Source organism: Cervus canadensis, chromosome 33, assembly GCF_019320065.1.
Source record: "Cervus canadensis isolate Bull #8, Minnesota chromosome 33, ASM1932006v1, whole genome shotgun sequence".
Taxonomy (NCBI): Eukaryota; Metazoa; Chordata; class Mammalia; order Artiodactyla; family Cervidae; genus Cervus; species Cervus canadensis.
In genome coordinates, this window is record NC_057418.1 from 25,792,870 (window position 1) to 25,806,478 (window position 13,609).

A 13,609-nucleotide genomic window follows, 5' to 3' on the forward strand; every position below is an offset into this window, starting at 1 on the left:
AAATTCTCAGCCTCAATATTTTATAAAATGCATATTCAAGCACAAGCAAATGTTCACCATGAGACTGGCAAAATTTTTAAATTTTGCTAACTTCTAGATTTTAAGAGAAACAGTCTCATCCTTTGTTGAGTTGACCCTGAAAAACTGGTATAGTCAATATTAAGCAGTTAATTTGATGATACTATTCAAAATATAAATATTCATTCCCCTTCACCAAATAATTCTAATTCTAAATATCTATCCTTCAAAACACATCTTCAAATATATAAGAAATGTGGAAGAATATTAATTCGATAGGATTGCAATGACAAAAAAAAAAAAAAACTGATACAATAGAAGTGTCCATTAACAGAAAAATGGATGAAGTATGGTACCAATTCCATCAGTACCATGTTATAAAGAAACAAATAAAAAGACAGAGGTTGGGTGAGGGAGCCTTGTCAAGATCTGGAAAAATCCTAACATAGTGTTAAGTAAAAAAAGCAGATACAAAACAAAGTGTTTATCCTGATTCAATGTGCTTTTTAAATTAATTTTTATTGCAATTGCTTTACAATGTTCTGTTGGTTTCTGCTGTATAGCAAAGTGAATCAGCTATACAGAGACACATATCCCCTCTTTTTTTTGTATTTCCTTCCCATTTAGGCCACCAGAGATCACTGAATAGAGTTCCCTGTACTATACAGTAGGTTCTCAACAGTTACCTACTTATACATAGTAGTGTATACATGTCATCAATGTGCTTCTAAAACTATGTGCATGACTTGATTTGCAAAGAAAAGCATCAGAGAGGATATAGTCATATTGTGAAAAATGGCTTGGGAGGTTTTTCATTTTACACACTTCTGTATTACAAGATTTTTTTTACAAGAATATATTTTTTTTTTTTTAAGAATATATTTTACACATTACTCAACTAAAATGCTTAAAAATACATTTTTAAAAACTGATCAGGCAAAGCACAGTGAATTTAATGGCTAACTAATTCCTAGTTTATTCCTGATTTCATAATTTTGTAATTGCATTTGACTCTCTCCCCCCAAAAAAAGCATCTCAAAATGAAATAGACAAATTTTTTTAACATATCAATACAAAAAAAAAAAAAATTGATGAATTGAGAATGCCTGAATCAAGAAAAGACATTCCTAAGTTCCTTTCCAGAAATGTGCAGAAGAATACTGGCAGTAAAGAAAAGATTCCTTTCAGCCCTCACTCAAAACTCTTCTCCCTTTAATTGACACCATCAGTTACTTGCTGGCAAAACTCAAGATTGTTCAGAATCTTGTTTGCTTTCTTTCTAGAACGCACAGGCTTAGAGTACCATCTTTGCTAAGAACTTTTTTTTTTAAATATCTAGGCAGTAGAAAACTTTCTATTTGTAGCTAAATAGATAGATGCAAAAAGACTTATATTTATGTAAAAGAAGACGACAGATGTTTCCTGGGAGTTTGTTGTATGTTAACTTGCTATGAATGTGTGCGTTGAAGAAGCACAAGTGTTAAGAAATTGATGTACAAAATGAGAACATTCTTCCCACAAACACTGCGTGAGAAAGGCAGCTACCACCAGCCTTTGTTTAGAAACCAACTTTTACATTACCCTTAATTACTCACCCCTGCACTTGTAAATTGAGGGTCCCTGCAGAACACACAGCATTTCTTAAACTTAATTACCTTTTCCTTCATGAGAAACGTCACCACCCAAAAAGGCAGCTTCTCAAAGAGGGGATCTTCTAAAACAGGCCCCGTCTCTCCAAATATCACTCCCTTGTTCCCTAGCACCTCTTCGCCTCACTAATACCCAGAGGCATTATGTCCTGGCTCCAACACGCCTCATCAGTAAGAAAGGAAGTTCTTCAGTGGCTACTGCAGAGCAAATCTTTAAACATCCTCTGCTTAGGCTTGTGGGAGAAGGAGGAGGTTAACTGGCAATCCCAAAGGGATTCTGCATTGTTAGCTACTAGAAAAAATCATCTTCAGAATAACAAAGCTTAATAATGATATTATAAATGAAACATAATGGTACATTCGGGCATTGACAAAATGGGCCATTTACTTATGAGTGGCTAGCTAGACAATTTTTGTGTATAAAGGTCACTGATTCAAAAATAAGGAGCCAGGACACCTCACACTTAAATTTCAATTTATAATCTTATTTGTAAACTGGAAAGATAAACGCTAAAATAATCTCAAGTAACACAGATCTTCACAACATAGAAAGGCCCTAAGACCCTGGCTTTGATAACTGTGAAAGGCTTAGACGTAATAGTCAAATAGGCAGAGTATGTAGCTAATGCTCATATAACTGGGGATTACTGCAAAGGGAAAACGTGAAAGTGAAGATGAATGGTCCAGATAGGGAAGCAAAACTTGAATAGTGGGTGAGCAAGAGCTAAAGGGCTCTGATGTGTGATTGAGAGAGCAGATTTGCCTGAAATAGAAGAGCTTCAGATAATCTTGTAAGGGTCTCACCCTGTTACTGGTTTAAAATGTGGTTTCACCACGTAGGTAGAGAAATTCTCTAGGTGACAAAAGACTCTGCAGTCGTTTCCCTGGTAAAGTCAGTCTTACTTTCCCCTTGTTGGAGTGAACAGAACTACTTTGAAAGAACCAGCCCTGGGATGAACAGAAAGGATACAGACTGGAAGAAACCTGGAGATACAGGAAGTTCGTGGGAGAAGCGAGGTACTGGCAGGAGCCCACGGGGGTGGGGAGAGGTGGCTGAGGGGCAGCTCTATTTCACCACCAGCAAAGCTTAAAAAGGGCTTCCCTCGAGGCTCCTTACCTCATTTGAACTGACTCATTTGAAATGACCCTGATGCTGGGAAAGATTGAGGACAAGAGGAGAAGGAGATGACAGAGGATGAGATGGTTGGATGGCATCACTGACTCGATGGACATGGGTTTGGGTGGACTCCGGGAGTTGGTGATGGACAGGGAGGCCTGGCGTGCTGCCGTCCATGGGGTTGCAAGGGAAGGTAAGGAGTCCAACTGCAATGCAAGAGACCTGGGTTTGATCCCTGAGTCAGGAAGACTCACTGGAGAAGGGAATGGCTACCCACTTCAGTATTCTTGCCTGGAGAATTCCGTGGCCAGAGGAGCCTGGTGGGTTACAGTCCACGGGGTCACAAAGAGTCAGACACCCCTGAGCAACTAACACACACACACACACACACACACACACACACACCATTTAGAAAGGACCACTTGAGACTGATGTATGGTTCGGCTCCAGACTGACACTCTCTGGGCAAGACATTAAGTTTTCCACACATCTAGACCTTGCTGCTCTCATCAGGAAGCGTCCATAAGCCTCTTATCCTTCACCATCAGAGGGCAGACAGACTGAAAACCATAATCACAGAAAACTAACCAATCTGATCACACAGACCACAGCCTTGTCTAACTCAATGAAACTATGAGCCATGCCATGTAGGGCCACCCAAGACGGACGGGTCATGGTGGAGAGTTCTGGCAAAACATGGTCCACTGGAGAAGGGAATGGCAAACCACTTCAGTATTCTTGCCTTGAGAACCCTATGAACAGCATGAAAAGGCAAAAGTATAAGACACTGAAAGAGGAACTCCCCAGGTTGGTAAGTGCCCAATATGCTACTGGAGATCAGTGTAGAAATAACTCCACAAAGAATGCAGTCCATCCTAAAGGAGATCAGTCCTGGGTGTTCATTGGAAGGACTGATGCTGAAGTTGAAACTTCAATACTTTGCCACCTGATGCAAAGAATTGACTCATTTGAAATGACCCTGATGCTGGGAAAGATTGAGGACAGGAGGAGAAGGAGATGACAGAGGATGAGATGGTTGGATGGCATCACTGACTCAATGGACATGGGTTTGGGTGGACTCTGGGAGTTGGTGATGGACAGGGAGGCCTGGCATGCTGCCGTCCATGGGGTCGCAAAGAGTCGGACACGACTGAGCGACTGAACTGAACTGAGACCTTGCTAATCAATAGGATTTAGAGTTACCAACGCAAATAAAATGAGAAATAAAGAACTTTGACTGTCAAGTTTTCTATCTTCTCCTTTTATGTTGTTGTTCAGTCTTCTAAGTCATATCTGACTTTTCGTGACGCCGGGCTACAGCACGCCAGGCTTCCCTGTTCTGCACTGTCTCTCGGAGTTTGTTCAAATTCATGTCCATTGAGTCAGTGATGCTATCTAACCATCTCATCCTCCTTTTGTGTATCTGCTCCTATTTCTTTCAGATGCTTGAGAAAGCCAGAGAGAAAAGCTAAAATCAAAAGAGGATAGAAACTATTTCTCCCTTTGTCCAAGTAAATAAAAGACTTGTTTGGAAGACTTGATTGTCAATACGTTGCTTTGTTATTTCTAATACAGGGTTTCCTTACTTTGTGCTAAAAAGCCATTCTGCCCTCATTTGAAGGTTTGTAATGGGAAGGTAAATGTAGGGAACAGATGAGAATGATTCTAGTGACAAAGGGCTTCTGTGGGGATACAGAGTAAGGTGCTGTGTGTGTGTGTGTGTGTGTGCATGTGTGTGTGTACTCTTGCTCATGCATGCTTAGTGAAAAGTAGTTTTTTTTTCTTTAAGCTTCTAGAGCAACAGGCAAAAAAGACATTACAGAGAGTAAATGGATAAAGTCATTATGTCTAAATAAATTAATAGATATAATTAGATACAAAAATATAAATCTATTAAAAAATAGATTAAACCATAAGCTCTATGAATGGAGATATTAAATCTGTATTCTTCATTTTTAATGCCCAGGATCTATTACAAGGGAGTACATCATAGGTAATCCATAGATATATTGTTAATTAATTAACTGAAAGCAATGAAATATTGACAATTCTGAGAACAGGACTTAATTAAACAAAATGCCCTCCAATGCCACAAGCACCTCAAATATATATAGTTTCATTCAAATAAGACCCATTGGGATCACACAGTAATCTAAACCAGCAGGGGATATTGCAAGGCAGGCAATCCTCTACCAGGATATTCTACTTACTTAACCCGAGGAAACAGGAAATGGAGTTAGTGATATACATTTTTATATTAGAGGTACTCTGAACAAAGACGTGCTGCAAAATGTCCAGGATAGAACATGGAGAGATGATACACATGAGTCACCGTGACAATCACACAGTGCACACGAAGTCCTGCACAGACAGTTCCCATGTAGAATTCTGAAAGCTGTGGGACCTGTAACACGATTCTTTCAGGCTTTTCTCCCTGTGATGCTAATTCTCATTTTCACATTTTCTTACACTGTCTTCTGTCTATTCCTTTCTCAGTTTAGTGTCTGAGAGCTTCCCTTAGAAGAACCTTATTACTTCTTCCTAAAACAGCCATTTTGACCTGTGTAGTGCTCCAAAATGTTTCCAAATACTAGGAAAGAAAGCAGAAAGACTTTATAACCACTAAGGAGATTAGGCCGTAAAGCAGCAGAAACAAATAAAACAATAACTGATGAGCACATATGCTTAAAATTCAGACACTTAACCAAAATAATCGAATCCTATAAAGATTATATCGAGTGATTTTTCTCTACTTACAGGTTCATCTCCTGCACATTCTCAGCAGCAAAATAAAAGGTCTTGATCTGTGGATGACTGATCTTAAAAGCACTTGGAAGGGGAAGAGCACAAACACATGAGAAGTTAGAAACTAGCGCAGTCAACAATGCAGTCAAAAGTAAAACAGTCAAATATACGTATGGCAAGTTCATCTGCTTTCTTTGTTAATTTACAAAAACAGAATTTTTAATTACATTAAACGTCTATTGTCTAATCTCTATTACATGTAGGGAGCAGAGGGTGAATTCATCACGTCAGGACATTCAGACCAGGACTTAGTCTTGACTAATCAATAGTCTCTACTTAAAACATATGGACATATTCTTTTATTTTCAATTGCCGCTTGTTATAGAGGCAATAAACTGAAATATAAAGTGGTAGATGTGCAACTTCACAGTACCCAGATCAACTCCATCAAGCAAAGTATTTAAATTCAGATACAATAACTGCATTTATAGAAAAACAATTAGGTATAAAATTTCTACACTGTGACAACACATCAAAAACATTAAGCAAGCTATCCTCTATTAGCAAAGAAAAACTACAAGGCAGATTTTTGAGTTTAAAGGAAAAGTATAAAACATTGAAGATAACAAAGTGTTTCCTCTTTACCATTTAGACAGGAAGTCCTGCAGTGTGGACCCGAGTTTTTGCACATGACCAGCTTGGTCAGAACCACAAGAATAGATGCAACCTCATGTATCACTAGGTACTTTCTGATGCAGCTACATCACAATGGCACAGACTTAAAGCTCACAACGGGTTAATTTTTTTTTTTTAAATCATCAGTTGCTGCTACTAGAAACACAGGTCAATAGGGAACTGCCCTTTTCTAACAAAACAGGAAATGATGTCAAAAGCAGAACAAAAGAATAAGTAAAAGATGAAAAAGACACATATACTAAATGAAGATGGATCCTGTTATAGGAAGAGCACTTAACTGGGAGTCTGGAGAGTTGGTCTAGGCTGGGGACTCTGGCTTCTGTTGGTTGTCAAATCTCTTAAACTTTAAGTATATCTGGGTGCAATCCCCAAGTCTAAGACAGCTCAGAGAATTCAATTTCAGAATGCTACTGACAATTTCATGAACTAAGAAAAAGAAACTGGTCTCATAGCATATCTGCTGCTCCTTTGAGTCCTATTTAACTAGCCATTCTCTTTACAAGGACACATCCTTGACATCTGATCACCCTGCCAGGCCTGGATGGCGGCTCGTTTCTCATTGGATCATGGACATGGTCATTAGCAGCATGGCCTGCCAGGGCTCCGTGGGGTTTTAAGATCCATCTGCTTCACAAAGTGAAATTCCAGAAAACAAGAGGTTAAAAGCTTCTATTACTGTTTGGTGTACCAAACCATAAAGTCAAAATTTTTAGACATTTGAATATCACCATCATGAACTTCCAAATCACCATATCACCTGAGGAACTTATAAAAAGGCTGTTATCCTGGCCCCATTATTTTGTGGAAAATGATAGACAACTTACTGCTTTTTCTTGCATTCAGACGCTTTCTCTACAGTGAAATCAGGCAGGTTAACAAATCCGTCGGCTTTTTCTGCCTGAAATAAACACACACCACAAATAGGAATAAATGCATCAATCCGAGCAGTTTGTTTATTGAGATCATATGTTGAACAGAGACAGAATAAGTGAAATGGAGGAGGATCAAGTTGCTGATTCAAACTTCTCTGAATCAGCACTGGACTTCTCCCAGACATACATTTTATAAGAGAAATTAATATTCTTCTGACAAAGCATCCAGAATCTTCTCTGAGAAGTAACATGACACAGTTTAGGGCAGCCAACGTGTGGCACAAGTAGGACCCAACCAACCCCTTCTTGTCTATCTTCCTAGAAAACATCAGGGCTAGCTGATCAGAGCTCCACATCCTCTTGAGCCCATGGCCATCTTCAGCATCTTTCTCATCCTACTTCTCTAGTGAGCCCCAAGTATCTAAGATGGAACCTAATTAGCATCACAGACATGGTCATTAACAGCATGCCCTATTACATGAGGAACAGAGGCCTGACTTTGGAGTTCATTAAAATTGAGGTTCATATCAGGGATCCACCACTTACTGGTTGTTATAGGATTTAAATAAGCTCGGAAAAATAAAACACTTAACAGATCCTCAACAAATATTGTTTTCCTCTCAAGTTTAGTAAGTTCCCAGAGGGTTAAATCACAGAGCCATGTCTTGGAAAATCTCAGTTCCATAATCAATTCTTTCTATAAAGGAAGGAGTGCACAGGAAAATGACACTTTTAAGGACATAAAGTGAATGCCACTTTAAAACACCACTTAGGGGAGAATGGATACATGTATATGGATGGCTGAGGTGCTCTGCTCTGCACCTGAAACTACCACAACATTGTTAATCGGTTATACCCAATACAAAATAAAATGTGTTTTTTTTAAAAGTTCATGTCAGGGTTTCAAATATAAATTTTAAAAATCTTCTCAAAGCCAGAAAGATAAAAAACATTACAGCATACTAACACATATATATGGAATTTAGAAAGATGGTAACGATAACCTTATATGCAAAACAGAAAAAGAGACACAGAAATACAGAACAGACTTTTGAACTCTGTGGGAGAAGGTGAGGGTGGGATGTTTCAAAAGAACAGCATGTATACTATCTATGGTGAAACAGATCACCAGCCCAGGTGGGATGCATGAGACAAGTGCTCCGGCCTGGTGCACTGGGAAGACCCAGAGGAATCGGGTGGAGAGGGAGGTGGGAGGGGGGATCGGGATGGGGAATAAGTGTAAATCTATGGCTGATTCATATCAATGTATGACAAGACCCACTGAAATGTTGTGAAGTAATTAGCCTCCAACTAATAAAAAAAATTTAAAAAAAAAAAGGAAATCTTCTCAACAAATAATAAAAGATGTTGGGCAGCTCAGCAACTTAACCTAATTTATTCCAACCATTATGTAAAATCTAATGAGTTTTGTACTGTATCTGATTCATTATGAAAATTTTATATAAAAACTATGTGACTTCAATATAAAAGATTAAAAAATAGCAAAAATTTTTACAGGGAATGTAATCATTGCTCTGCCTCTAAAACATTTCTTAGTCTTTATGAATAAAATTTAACGGAACCACAGGAGGCTAGATTGCTTGTGACAGATAGAACTCAAATCTCCCATCTACACTAGTGTCTCTGAACAGAGAAATACAGTCCACAACATTAAACATAAATGAGTCTGAGACTTCCCTGGCAGTCCAGTTAAGTCCAGGAGATGTGGGTTCAGTCCCTGGGTTGGGAAGATCCTCTGGAGAAGGAAATGGCAACCCACTCCAGTATTCTTGCCTGAAAAATCCCACAGACAGAGGAGCCTGGTAGGCACCAGTCCATGGGGTCACAAAGAGTTGGACCTGACTTAGCAACTAAACAACAGTCTCATGTGAATTTTATCTCAATAAAAAAATGCTATGTTGGACTAGGGTATTTTAATGTAAATTCCTACAATTACTTTAGAAAGAATAAAACAATTTATATTCACCATTTGTTTCTATTTCCTACCTTCACTGATTTCTACACCCACTAGTCCACAGAAAGAGTTGTTACCAAGAACCACAATGATTTTCATGTTGCTAAATCCCCGGTACCCTTTTTAGCCCTCACTTAATTGAACTCTGGAAACTGACACTAGAGCCCACTCCCTCCCTCTGAAATGTCTCTTTCCTGACAATGCCTTTCTTCAGCCTCCCCCTCTTCCCCATTTAACTGCTCCTTGCTTTCTTTCATAGGGTCTTCTTTCCCCCTCTGTTTCTTATGCCCCAGATTCCTAAGTACAAACTCACTCTCTTCTCATTCCAATACCTTCCACAGGGGATCACACACACTTGCACGGCAGCATGTATAACCACATTTGTACATACGTATCTAAAACCTATACCCGCAAACTCCTTTCAATCCTAGTGCACTCATCCCAAGATTCCACTGCCTCATGTACCTATTCAATGAGTATTCCACAGGCTCCCTGTCATGGACCCAATATTTGTGCTCCCCCACATCCCAAATTCATATTTTGAAGCCCTAAACCCTAACATGATGGTATTCGAAGTGAGGTCTTGGGGAAGTAGTTTGGTTTAGGTGAAGTACTAAGGGTGAAACTCCTATGATGGAATTAGTGTCCTCATAAAAAGATGAAGACACCAGTGCTTTCCCGCTCTTCCCCATGCCTCCTCCATCTAAACATATGGCAAGAAAGCAGCTGTCTTCCAACCAGAAAGAAACCTCTCATCAGGTGTGGAATCCACCAGAACTTGATCTTGGACTTCCCAGGCTCCAGAACTCTGATGAACAAATGTTTGTTGTTTAAGCCATGCAGACTATGGTATTTTGCTATGTGGCATCACAAACTGACTAAGATTCTCCCCAAGAGTGACAAATCCAAGACCAAACTCATCATCTCACTCCATGAAATGCCTGCTTCTCTTTCTCTTGTGTTCTCCTCTGAAGTGAATGATGTCACTTTCTATCCAGTTGTCCAAAAATAGGAAATATGGGAGACATCTTTGACACTTCAATCTCCTTCTCAGCATCTGTGCAAGTAACCACTAAGTTGTAACATTGCTCTATCTGCCACAGCTCTTCAAAGCTTCTGTTACCCACACCTCCTTCAGACCACCATGAACTTTCACCTGAATTACTGCAGAAGTCCTCTAAACCATTAACCCTTATCCCTCTCCATAGCTCTGTTTTTCCCTCTGATTTAGTGTCCAAATCACAATCACAGCAAATCTTCACTCCACAAACCTCTTCTTTCATTAAAATCTTGCTTGGTTCCCAGTTGCTCTTGGAGAATGTCTAAGTGTTTAAAGTGAAGTCACTCAGTCATGTCTGGCTCTTTGAACCCAATGGACTGTAACCTACCAGGCTCCTCCATCCATGGGATTTTCCAGGCAAGATTACTGGAGTGGGTTGCCATTTCCTTAAGTGTTTAAGCAGAGTATAAAAGGCCTTTCACAATTACGCCATGATTAATTGTACAGTTTCATCTTCTCTGGAGAAGGGCATGGCTACCCACTTCAGTATTCTTGCCTGGAGAATCCCATGGACAGAGGAGCCTGGAGAGCTACAGTCCATGGTATCACAGAGTCAGACTTGACTGAGCAGCTAACACTTTCACTTTTTCACTTTCACAATTATACAGTTTCATCTTTTCTAGTGTCCCTATCCCTTACTCAACCAAAAGTAAATGAAAAAATTAAAACACAGAAAAAATACTTCTCTTGAGCTGAATTAGAATTGATACCAAATTTATAGCATTATTACTCGCTAGATAACCTGCTATCAGTACAAGAAGGCCATCTTAAATGACAACAACACAAAAATCAATCAACAAAAAACTAAATACAGATATATGTAAGAGAAAAACTGTGAATCTTCATTTTGGTGGATTTCTTTCTGGCAAAACTGAAATGGCTGAGATTTCTTCAAATAAGAGCCTAAATAAAAATGAGTAAAAGATACCTTAATATTTCCCCAGTAAATTTTTCTTCTATGAGCAAAGGCATTTCTCACTTTATGTTCAAACTGTATTCAAAACCACAGATAACTGTGTCAAAAATTGTCTTTGCTTATTTGACTTGCAAAAAATGCCTCAAAAATGACAATCACAGTGGGAAAATCCTAAGGAAATGACAGTTTTCTCCTCCTTTCCCTCCTCCCACCCCCTCAGATCCCTTGTTCCTTATTGCATTAACTGAAATAACTTTCTCGAAGAGCATCCTTTCTCTTCAATCATTTCTAACTTTCTGAAAAGTTACTTGAAAGTTCTTCATTGGTACCTGCATTTTCCTCCCTGGATTCTAATGTAATAAAAATCTTGTTCTCTTACCAGAAGTATCACACCATCCTTTGGTCACTGTGCAAACTTGTCTTGCCAGATCTAGACTTAACATTCTGAAACAAGACACTGCTTTTCACTTTGTGATATGATGCTCTACAACCTTAAATCTCACGTATTCATCCTTCTACTTTTTCTAGCAACTCTGATGTTGTTCAACTTAGTGAAGTTTCATCTGCAGTTGGTGTATTAGCAGCATGAAATACACATGTTTATCCAAACTGTTCATGTTATGCATTCATTTATTCAATGAATAGTCACTGAATACGTTTCCTTGTGTCAGGCACTGTGTCAGATATTTGGGCTTTATCAGTGAACAAAACAGACAGAGATATCTACTTTAAAGGAGAAAAGAGACAATAGCTCAACATATGAACACATAAATTACACAGCACACTCTAAGCAATAATTACTATGGAGAAAAGTAAAACTGATCTGGGTAAAGGGGTCTGACTGCAAGCAGGGCAGCAGGCCTTCTGTTCCTAGGCTTAAAAAGCCCTTCTTCTCTCACTTCACTAGATATGTCTCCACGAATCATCTTAGGTGTGACCTTCACCAAAACTTTCCTCTGCTCCTCCAAGCCTAGAACTGGTGCTCTCTGCTTTGTGTCCCAACCCCCACAGTGGGCTCTGCTTACCATACTTCTCTTTCTGTATTTAGTTGTCAAGGTATCCCTGTTTCTCCAACAGACTGAGCACCTTGAGGGAAATAATTTTGTTGTTTACAGTTATATCATCAATTATTGAGATAAGCTAAGGTGTTCAACACAAGTGAAATAAAGAAATGAGCTTTATGAATGAAGGAAGGACAGAAACTTGGGTCTTCTTCCTCAGTCAATAAAGTGCTAAAATGAGATGCAGAAATCACTTTGGAAAAACGTTTGGCAGTTTCTAAAAAATATAAACACGTATTAATAATTATCATACAGTCTAGCATACAATCTAGCAATTCCATTCCTAGATATCTACCCAAGAAAAGTGAAAGCATATGCCCATGCAAAGATCTGCCTGCAAGCATTTATAGCAGAACTATTCATAATAGCCAAAAACTAGAAACAATCTAAATAGCCATCAACTGGTAAATAAATAGTGTCGTATATTCATATAACAGGATACTGTTTAGTGAACAACTGACATGAGCTCAAACATAGAAGAATCTTAAAAACACAATGCTAAGTAAAAGACAGACAGACACAAGAAATCATGTAATACTGTATTATTCTTTTATATAAAATATAGAGAAAAAGCAAATCTATCTATAGAGACAGAAAGTAGAATAGTGGTTGCCTGGTGTGGGAATGAAGATTGACTGTAAATAGGCATAGAGGATTTTATTGATATGATGAAAATTATTTAAAGCTGATTTTTTATGATGGCTCACCATTCAGTAAATTTACCAAAAATCATGGAGTTGTAAATCTGAATAGTGTAATTTTATGATATGTAAAATATATCTCAATAAAGCTGTTTTTAAAAATATGAGATGCAGGAAAAGTTTGGGGAATAAAAAATTATGAATGAAATTTTTCCTGTTTGTCTACCAGTAAGACTTAAAAGAAGGCAAAATAGTATGTCTTTGATGACTCCGCTGCTAACTCAATATGACTTGTTCAAACTTTAGACACAAAATTAGGTTAATATTTCTCATTTGCTTTAATTTTGGACTACAGGAATTTTAGAGTGAAAAATATTTTACATAGAATTTGCTGCACTCAGACATATTTTTTAAATTAATTAAAATAGGATGTTAAGTTTTAATATCTAAATGCAAAATAAGCATTCATTGCCATCAATAAAGCTTGACTTTTTCATAATACAAAACCTTACAAAATAGACAAAATCAGTTCTTAAGGACCTACATATGTCAGAAAAGTAGAAGGGCAGACCTAGAAAAATAAGAATGCTATAATATATCCCAGGGACTAAGTAGGTCAAAGAAAACCAAGCCAGAAACAAATTAAGTATAATATAGGAAACTACTATGTATTTCATGGTTAAAAATAAAGAGTATAATTATCTGTCTATTCTCAGTGGAACCCTATTTCCTTGATTCTAAGAAGCCTGATTTTTAACATTTCAATAATTCTGAAATCAAGAGGCACCATAGAATCTATGTGTATTTTCCTTGTACCATTTCCCTCAAAATCCTGTTATTCAATAAAGTATAGGTCTTT

At 38.1% G+C, this 13,609-nt stretch overlaps 1 protein-coding gene across 5 annotated transcripts in view; it reads right to left on the reverse strand.

Annotated features, from left to right (window-relative positions):
- The window catches only part of IPCEF1 (interaction protein for cytohesin exchange factors 1), a 200,583-nt gene that overhangs the window by 33,104 nt on the left and 153,870 nt on the right, over positions 1 to 13,609 (reverse strand). For all 5 annotated transcript variants that reach the window (XM_043456871.1, XM_043456876.1, XM_043456874.1 and 2 more), the window contains 2 exons: positions 7,050 to 7,123; positions 5,542 to 5,613 (listed from right to left, as the gene is read on the reverse strand). In XM_043456871.1, coding sequence (XP_043312806.1) covers positions 5,542 to 5,613; positions 7,050 to 7,123 — 146 coding nt within the window. The remainder of the gene's footprint in view (positions 1 to 5,541; positions 5,614 to 7,049; positions 7,124 to 13,609) is intronic.